General features: G+C 46.4%; 1 protein-coding gene across 2 annotated transcripts in view; it reads right to left on the bottom strand.

Moving 5' to 3' along the window:
- LOC135209092 (septin-2B-like) overlaps positions 1–8,958 on the bottom strand; it is a 58,712-nt gene extending 49,754 nt beyond the window's left edge. Inside the window, exons 1-3 of one of the 2 annotated variants that reach the window (XM_064241686.1) lie at positions 8,784–8,958; positions 8,290–8,376; positions 1,168–1,182 (exon numbers count right to left, since the gene is read on the bottom strand). In XM_064241686.1, the coding sequence (XP_064097756.1) occupies positions 1,168–1,182; positions 8,290–8,376; positions 8,784–8,952 (271 nt within the window). In that variant the 5' untranslated portion in view covers positions 8,953–8,958. The remainder of the gene's footprint in view (positions 1–1,167; positions 1,183–8,289; positions 8,377–8,783) is intronic. The other variant, XM_064241687.1, reaches the window with a different exon arrangement.
- Between the last annotated feature and the right edge of the window lie 1,190 nt (positions 8,959–10,148).

A 10,148-nucleotide genomic window follows, 5' to 3' on the forward strand; every position in this document is an offset into this window, starting at 1 on the left:
TTTCAGGATACGCGCTCGTGCGCGCTCCTTGGCAGCCTGGGATTTAGCAACAAGGCCTGCCGAAGGGACGCCAGATCGGTGGGGAGCCCCCGTAACCCTCTTGCGGCTTTCGACATACCCACATCCCTGAGTCCTGGGAGTCCGATAGAGGTCTAGGCCTAGAGGCATTATGGGGCCGATCTGACGCCCCCTCCACAACACTAGGGGCACTAACACAAACTTTCACCGGGCCTGGTTTTTCTAGGGCCAATACTTTAGATTCGAGAGCACGAATAGACCTCTAGAATCAGAGAAAGGGTGTTACCTTCTCCAGACACAGCACTGGGGCCCGAAGGCAACAAAACAGGATTAGGTTGGGCAAAATCTACTGGTGTTAGAGGAGGAGAAATGTTACTATCCTTACCTTTAGTAGAGCTGCCCTTGGAGGAAGACCTCCTGACTCTATCGCGCTCCAATTTACGCCGATAGGTCTCATACATCCTCCCATTTATCATCATCCAAATCCTTACATTCATTGCACCGATCATCAACCACGCAAACTTGCCCCCTGCAATCCATACAAACTGTGTGAGGATCAACTGAAGGTTAAGAAGCCTCACCTTACATTCAACGTCCCTCACACACACTCTGAAACTTCCAGACTTGATCCAGACTACTGAAATCCAGAAAGCCCAATCCCAAATAAAAAAACCCAATCACTATTACGCGTGCCACCTCCAACAATCCAGAAGTCGATACCAAAAGTCAATCCCAGATAATATTAAGGCGAGATAATTGAAAAAAAATCCTAGACTGAAGGTACCTGTAAAAAACAGATGTTTGCAGCAGCCACCGGCGACAGAAAAAATATGAATAGAAAATGGAATGGTTCCTGATATCCGCCTCCCAGCGGCGGGAATGGGTACTACCACCTGACCGCCCCACTACGTGTGCCGCGAATTTTGAAATTCTGTCGGACGTCAGAAATACAGCTATATATATATCTGACAGGTAAGTTTCATGAACAAACCTATAAATTCTATCTATGCAAAGACAGTACTGTATATGTACGTATAAGCTTCCTATGAAATATGAACTACATGAAACAAATTACTATAATATATCAAGCTTTGTGTGTATGTGTGTGTGTGTAATTCAATTATCACAATCCAAACGAGAAAAACTTACTCTCGTCAACGCAAGCTGCAATGAAAAACATGACATAAATAGTTGAATTATACAAATCAATGAAATTACAATGAACATCTTCAGGTTTAGAAAAAAACATGCAGATGAGTAAAAATGTTATTGTTATAATACAATTAAGTTTGTTCATACTTACCTGGCAGATATATATATAGCTGTATTTCTGACGTCCGACAGAATTTCAAAATTCGCGGCACACGTAGTGGGGCGGTCAGGTGGTAGTACCCATTCCCGCCGCTGGGAGGCGGATATCAGGAACCATTCCCATTTTCTATTCATATTTATTCATGGCCCTTGTCTCCTGAGGGGAGGAGGGTGGGCACTCTAATTATATATATCTGCCAGGTAAGTATGAACAAATTTAATTGTATTATAACAATAACATTTTGTTCATGAAACTTACCTGTCAGATATATATATAGCTGAATCACACCTTCGGATGGTGGGTAGAGACAGACTAGGATTTTTTAGGAAATTTAAATTAAAATAAAAGATTAACTTATTGGTTCCTTACCTGATAGCAAAGTAGACTATGTGATTACTGTCACCTAAAGCCTGCTTATGCTTTATCAGAGTTGCCAGCCAGGTTTTGACCTGTAGTGCTGGTGCTGCTCTGGATGCTCTGTCAACGGGGACGTGACCACAATGCGACAAGACCATCTAGCCAAACATATGGCAGTAACACAGCAACCGACCACCACCTGACCAACTAACCAAAAAACCCCTGATATTAACACTATGGAATGGGAGATTTTCACAGAAGATCTCACCATCAACCAAAAACACAATAAACTAACCTAACTAAGCTAAGGGATAGGGAGAGAGCTACCTTCAGCCCCCAAACTGTGTCTGCCGAAATGTAAGGTCCCAAAGAACTACAGTTCTCGTAAATCGTTCTCACATCCCGGAGGTAATGTGAGGCGAATACGGAATTGCTCCTCCAGAAGGTGCTATCAAGAATATCTCTGATAGACATGTTCCTTTGGAAGGCAAGAGAGGTAGCTAACGGCTCTGACCTCGTGAGCTTTCACTTTAAAGAGGCTCATATCAGTCTTCTGGCAAGATGAATGAGCCTCTTTAATGACGTCCCTCAAGAAGAAAGCAACAGCATTCTTCGACAACGGCAAATCTGGTCTCTTCACCGAGCACCAGAGATTACCTGAGGGACCTCTTATCTCTCTAGTCCTATTCACATAGAACTTGAGAGCCCTGGACAGGGCACAGGGCTCTCTCTGGTTCTTGACCCACGAGACTCGATATTCCTTTGATTTCAAAGCTCTTTGGCCAAGGATTAGACGGGTTCTCGTTCTTAGCCAAGAAAGAAGGGTTCAACGAGCAGACAGCGCTGTCTCCCTTGAAACCCACTAGGCTACTGAACGCTTGGATTTCACTAACTCTCTTCGCCGTCGCCAGAGAAGCTAGGAAAAGCGTTTTTCTCGTTAAGTCCCTTAGAGAAGCTTCATGGAGAGGCTCAAAGGGACTTAGCATCAGATGTTTCAACACCACATCTAAATTCCATGAGGGCGGTCTTGCTTGTGGAATTTTGGTGGTTTCGAACGACCTTAAGAGATCGTGCAGATCCTTATTGTCGAGAGGTCCATTCCTCTGTGGCGAAAAACGGCAGACAACATACTCCTATAACCCTTGATTGTAGGAACTGCCAATTTTTGCACATTCTTAGATAGAGTAAGAAATCTGCTATCTGATTCACAGAGGTCTGGGAAGAGGAAATTCCTTCCTTCTTGCACCATGCCCTGAAGGAGGACCACTTAGACTGGTAGACAGCTCTTGAAGAGGCTCTTCGAGCATTAGCGATTGCTCTCGCAGCTGCCTTTGAAAAGCCTCTCGCTCTGGCCAACTTTTCGATAGTCTGAACGCAGTCAGGGCCAGAGCGGAGAGGTTTTGGTGAAACCTTTTGAAGTGAGGCTGTCTGAGTAGATCTCTCCTCCAAGGCAACGTTCTTGGGAAGTCCACAAGGAAACGTCATGACCTCTGTGAACCACTCTCTTGCTGGCCACATTGGGGCAATCAGAGTCAACCTTGTCCCTTCTGACGCTGCGAACTTCTCATTACGTCCCCCATGATCTTGAATGGGGGAAAGGCGTAAAAGATCCAGGTCTGTCCCAGTTCCAGCAACGCGTCCACTGCAATTGCCCCTGGGTCCAGAACCGGGGAGCAATACAGAGGAAGCCTCTTCGTCCTTGATGTAGCGAACAGGTCTACTAGAGGACGTCCCCACAATCTCCATAACTGTTGACAGACTTCCTGGTGCAAGGTCCATTCTGTTGGTAGAATCTGATTTCGGCGGCTGAGAAGGTCCGCCCTGACATTCTGAACCCCTGCCACGAATCTTGTCAGGATCTTGATGCGCCTTGCGTACCCATAGCAGAACTTCCTTCGCCAGGAGAAAAAGGGATCTGGAGCGAGTCCCTCCCTGATTCTTTAGATACGCAAGGGCTGTGGTACTGTCCGAGTTGACTTGAACAACCTTGCTTGACAGTCTTTCTTCGAAGAACTGCAGCGACAGGAATATCGCTGCCAGTTCCTTTACATTGATGTGCCAGGCTACCTGTTCCCCTCTCCAGGAGCCTGACACTTCTTCCCCCCCTAGTGTTGCTCCCAACCGGAAAAATGGAAGCGTCTGAGAACAACACTAGGTCGGGGCTCAGAAGATTTAAGGAGAGGCCCTCTCGTAACTTCTGAGGGTCGAGCCACCATCTTAAGTGTACTTTTACTTCGTTGGAGATCCTTAGGATCGCATTCAGGTCCTCTTTCGACGTCCATTCTTCCGCAAGGAAGAATTGAAGAGGCCTGAGGTGCAGTCTTCCCAGCGAGACAAACTTTCTAGCGAGGAAATGGTGCCCAGCAGACTCATCCACTCCCTCACCGAACAAGCTTCTCTCTCTAGGAAGGCTGCGACTTTCTCTAACCCCAGTCGCTGACGTTCCTGGGATGGAAACGCCCGAAAAGCCACTGAATCCATCTGAATCCCCAGATACACGATGGACTGTGTCGGGTCAGATGCGACTTTTCGGTGTTGACAACAGACCCAGAGACTTTGCTAGGGCTAGCGTAAACTGAAGGTCCTTCAGACACTTCTGCCTCGACGACGCTCTGATCAGCCAATCATCGAGGTAGAGGGATATCCTGATTCCTGACGAATGGAGCCACTTCGCTACATTCCTCATAATCATTGTGAAAACCATCGGGGCCGCTGCTGAGACCGAAACAAAGGGCTCTGAACTGCCAAACCCTGTTGTCCAATACGAATCTCAGGTACTTCCTTGAAAGAGGGTGGACTGGGACGTGGAAGTACGCGTCCTGCAGGTCTAGAGACACCATCCAGTCGCCAGGTCTCAATGCTCCCAGCACCGACTGAGGCGTCTCCATTTTGAACTTTATCTTTTCTACAAAAAGATTGAGCCTGCTCACATCCAGAGCCCGGGCGCCAACTGACGACTGCTTCGGCACTAGGAAAATCCTGTTGTAGAAGCCCGGTGACTCTAGGTCCAAGCTTGTTCCACCGCTCTTTTTTCGACCATCTGGTCTAAGAGATCGAAAAGAACACTTTTCTTCTCTCCCTGATAGGATGGAGAGAGGTCTCTGGGAGTTGATGTCAAAGGAGGAGGATGTAGAAAGGGGATCTTGTACCCCCGCTCTACTATCTTGAGGTCCAAGGATCCGCCCCCCCCCTCTCTGCCTCCAAGCCTCCGCAAAGAATTCCAGTCTGGCCCCGACTGGTGTCTGAAGGACGAGATCTTCATTTGCTGTTTTTGGGTTTGAATGAAGCTCTTCCTCTCGAAAACCCTCTCCCTCGAGGAGCTGCTCTCGAGGGGGGTGCCCCGCGAAAGGGTTTGACTTTCTTCGGGGGTTTGCTGAATGTCGAAAGTGGAAGGAAACCGCTGGACGTCTTGAAGACTGAACCAAGAGGTCCTGGGTCGCCTTTTCTTGCAAACTCTGTGCAAGATCCTTTACCATAGCCTGGGGGAAGAGATGGTCCCGAAAGAGGCGCAAAGAGCAATTCCGCTTTCTGAGCGGGAGATAACCGACTTAGCAGTAAAAATTGCACAGCAAGTGCTCTTTTCTTCAGGAAGGCAGTTCCAAAATTCGAAACTAGCTCCTCCGAACCATCCCTGACGGCCTTGTCCATACATGACAACACGCTGGACAGCTCCCCCAGACTGAGAGAATCAGGACTCCTAGACTGAAGGTCCAAAACTCCCAGACACCAATCTAGGAAATTAAACACATTAAGGGTACGAAGTAGTCCCTTCAAGTGGTGGTCAGTCTCCACCGGAGTCCAGGACACCTTAGCAGACGCTAAGAGAGACCTCCTCTGGGCGTCCACTAAACTGGAGAAGTCACCCAAAGCGGACGAAGGGACCTTTATTCCCACATCCTCCTTGGTCTCATACCAAACTCCTCCTTTCCCGGCGAGTCTAGAGGGTGGATGGGCGAAAGTGGTCTTGCCCTGATCCTTCCTTCTGGACATAAGTCTTGAAGTTTCTTAAACGCCCTCTTGGTCGACAGCGATGTCTTCATTTCGACGAAATTCAGGGGTCTTTACGGTCTTGGAAGACGAAAGTTGAGAGGGAGGAGACCTAGGGGCTGTCGGCTGGAATTCTCCCCAGAAGCTGAACGTAACAGCCTAACAAGAACCTTGTAGTCCGAGACAGCTGAAGCTACCGCTGTTCTTCTTCTACGGAACTCTAGCCCTGGACTACTAAGTTCCCCTTCCTCCCTAAGAGGAACTGGAGAACGCCCATCAGGAGAGGGAGTACGTCCCGCAGTCTCAATTCTGAACAAAGACTTCCGTTGGTTGGAAGTATCCGCTACAGGTACGGAAGCGGCCTTACGTCGATCTTTAGAGGTACGGACATCTTGCGAAAGAGGAGCGTCCTTAGAAGCCACGTGAACGTCTTAACAGAAACGTCCCTACAAAAGGAAGCGCGAGCTTCCTGACGACGCGGCAAAAGCGTCTGCTTAGACAAGAGCGTCTGCTTAGTCTCACAACGTCCTGCTTCGCTCGAGCGTCCTGCTTTCACACGCGAGCGTCCTGAGCGTCCTAAAGCGTCCTGTATAACATTCGCTCGAGCGTCCATGCTTCAAAACAACGGCGAGCGGTCCTGCGAGCGTCCTCAAAGGCGTCCTGCTATAACTAGAAGCGTCCTGCTTCGCGCGCGAGCCCGTCTGCCGAGCGTCCTTAAAAGTGTCTTGAAGAGAGCTCAAAGCGTCCTGTCTAGAACGCGAGCGTCCTGCCGAGCGTCCTCAACCGCTACCTGCCGAGAGCGCAAAGCGTCCTGCTTCGAACGCCGAGCGTCTTGACGAGCGTCCTCTCCTGAGAGAGTAAAAGATCTGCTAGGAGAACGAGAAACGTTGACGATCCGGAGGCGGAGAGAGAGACGAGGCGAGCCGAGAGAGAATGAGGCCGCTTCGTCCTCTTGACGGGCAGCCGAACGTCCTTCCATACGCTTAGGCTCGACTGCTGCTGGGGCAAGTCCTCTGAGCCATCAGCGACGTAATCTGGTCCTGAAGGGACACAAGGATATCCTTCGTAGGTGACGAAGGAGCAAAAGAAGGGGCAGACTGAGACTGCGAGAAGGCGTAGGGGCTGAGGGACGCCTCCTTCCTTCTAGCAGGTACAGCTATCTGCCTCTCAGGTGAACACGCCTGTGCGTGGAAACGAACGTCCTCATCGGTAGAAAGCCTTCCTCTCTTCTGCGGAGGAAAGGCGTCATAAGCGTCCTCTGACGAAAGAGGAGACAATAGGACGTGAAGCGTCCTCAAAGCGAAAGGTCCTTTTCAACGGACGCGAGTCTCTCCGAGCGCTCCACCCCTTGCGCGGGGAGGACGCTTCGGAGACGAAAAGGCAATCTTTCAGGATACGCGCCTCGTGCGCGGTCCTTGGCAGCCTGGGATTTAGCAACAAGGCCTGCCGAAGGGACGCCAGATCGGTGGGGAGCCCCCGTAACCCTCTTGCGGCTTTCGGACATACCCACTCCCTGAGTCCTGGGAGTCCGATAGAGGTCTAGGCCTAGAGGCATTATGGGGCCGATCTGACGCCCCCTCCACAACACTAGGGTGGCACTAACACAAACTTTCACAGGGCCGGTTTCTAGGGCCAATACTTTAGATTCGAGAGCACGAATAGACTCTAGAATCAGAGAAAGGGTGTTACCTTCTCCAGACACAGCACTGGGGGGCCCGAAGGCAACAAAAACAGGATTAGGTTGGGCAAAAGTCTACTGGTGTTAGAGGAGGAGAAATGTTACTATCCTTACCTTTAGTAGAGCTGCCCTTGGAGGAAGACCTCCTGACTCTATCGCGCTCAATTTACGTCGATAGGTCTCATACATCCTCCATTTATCATCATCCAAATCCTTACATTCATTGCACCGATCATCAACCATGCAAACTTGCCCCCTGCAATCCATACAAAACTGTGTGAGGATCAACTGAAGGTTTAAGAAGCCTCACCTTACATTCACTCCTCACACACACTGAAACTTCCCGAACTTGATCCAGACATCATGTATCCAGAAAAGCCAATCCAAAATAAAAAACCAATCCACTATTACGCGTGCCAATCCAACAATCCAGAAGTCACCCGATACCAAAAGTCAATCCAGATAATATTAAGCGAGATAATGAAAAAACTCCTAGACGGAGTACTGTAAACAGATGTTTTGCAGCACCGGCGACAGAAAAAATATGAATAGAAAATGGGAATGGTTCCTGATATCCGCCTCCCAGCGGCGGGAATGGGTACTACCACCTGACCGCCCCACTACGTGTGCCGCGAATTTTGAAACATTCTGTCGGACGTCAGAAATACAGCTATATATATATCTGACAGGTAAGTTTCATGAACAAAACAAAACTTACATAAAATACACAATGACTTGTCTTACAACAGGTAATAAATAAGACTTGTTTGATAAATTTCATTGACTGCTAACATAGAAAATGTTAAAACAATGCCTAGAGAGACGAACAAGTAGTCAAGCAGTTAACCATTTAAAGATTTTGAAATATTACTAAATACTGAAAAATGCAAATATGGTTTATTGTTTAAAAGTCAATGAAAAACAAAATCTTACTAACCTTGAGCAGAGGGTAAAACTCTATCAGGGTATAGGTCCGTTAAAAATAATGTGTTGATCAGCGTGGATTTCCCGAGACCACTCTCACCTGTAATATATTATATGGTTTTTAATAAAAACACTTGATAAAACACAATTCTTAATTCCCTGCATTTACTGTTCCTTCAAGAAAATGCATAAAATTTTTTTTTGAAATTGTAGGTACAATGTAAATCTATGCCTCTACTTCTGTGATAGTACAGACAAAATAGCCAATCATTTAAGGAAGATTTGACAAAACAGTATAGCTTATGCCAAAAATTTAAGTGCTTTCGGACATTTTAATAAAGGGTTACCACTTACAGCATATCTACAACACCTAATGACCTGAAGAATTTCAGACAAAACAGAACTCAATTTAGTCTTCTTGTACTGAAATAGTGCTTTGCATGCTGCGTGTACGTCAACAGCTATCAACGATACACCTTAAATTGATTACAGGAAAAATAAACTTACCAACAACCATCAGTGTAAATTCAAAACCCCTCTTGACTGACTTTCGATGAATCTGATTAGGTAGATTGGCAAAACCGACATAGCCAGGTAAGTCTGGGTTGCTGAACTGGAAAAATTTAAGTATAATTAGATGGATGCACAGCCAATGCTGTACTGACATAACTATCATGAACTTTTACTTTTAGTTTTTACTAGCATTTAAGTACTACTTTGCCATACATGCACAAGTATTTTACCAAGAGCCAGTTCTCATAATGGAGGTAAGATACTGAGGGAAGTTGTGCACTATTACAGTGAGAAAATACATGATTTTGCTTCCAAATTTCTCCACCAATATAACATCGGAAATTTTAATTATTAGGATGTCCCCTTGGCATGTATCCCAGCAATATCCATGCCATATGTAGGATAATGCTTTGTCATTTGTTTAGAGATTGTTACTGCTTACATGTATGACAATCTTGTAATTATGCATTTCTTACAATTCTTACTGGAGTGGTTTAAAAATTCCAGCCCAATACAGGAGGTGATAGATAGAAAAAATTGAATATAGAATTTAAGCCGAAGACCAACCGCTCAGACCTAAGAGGTCATTCAACGCTGAAATGGAAATTGATAGTAAAAAGGTTTGAAATGTGTAACAGAGGAAACCCTCACAGTTGCTTTATGAAACGATTGTTAGGAGAGGCTGGAAAGTAAGAGAGAAGAGAATTTGAGCGGAGACACAGATAAGGGAATGAAAGGGGTTGCAGCTAGGGGCCGAAGGGACACTGCAAAGAACCTTGAGTAATGCCTATAATGTACTGCATGAGGTGCATTATGGCACTACCCCCTATGGGGTCCAATAGAGGAGGTACGAATGCTGTGGGCTACATAAAAACTAGTGATCTGCACCAACAATGGGCTAACAGTCAAAAATGCAAAAAACAAGGTGAAGCCATTTAGATAAATATACGTACTATTAATTTGACTGACAAGATAAATATTTAAGTATCATAGGATATAGCATATTAGGCGATTTTTATAGCAATGCATTAGGGCTACGTAGTGCCCCATTTTTTAGGTTAATCCAAATTTTTAAAAATAACGTCATCATTAATGTTAGGCTGGATGGGGAGGGAAAATATGGGTGAATTGAGCATATCCCCAACAGAACTTCAGGATGTCATGGGCCTGCCAACCGTCAAAATCAACCAGAAGACTAAAATGTAGGCCACTGCAGACCAAGAAAAATGGGGGGGGAGGGGTAGGTATTGGCCTACTGATACAAGAAATTTCCCAAAACTGGGGGGAAGAATGGGCCTAGGCACAGGCCTATTGATTGAGAGAGAGAGAAAAAAAAAAAAAAAAAGTCTAAAAACATTA

Source organism: Macrobrachium nipponense, chromosome 37 (assembly GCF_015104395.2).
Source record: "Macrobrachium nipponense isolate FS-2020 chromosome 37, ASM1510439v2, whole genome shotgun sequence".
NCBI lineage: Eukaryota > Metazoa > Arthropoda > Malacostraca > Decapoda > Palaemonidae > Macrobrachium > Macrobrachium nipponense.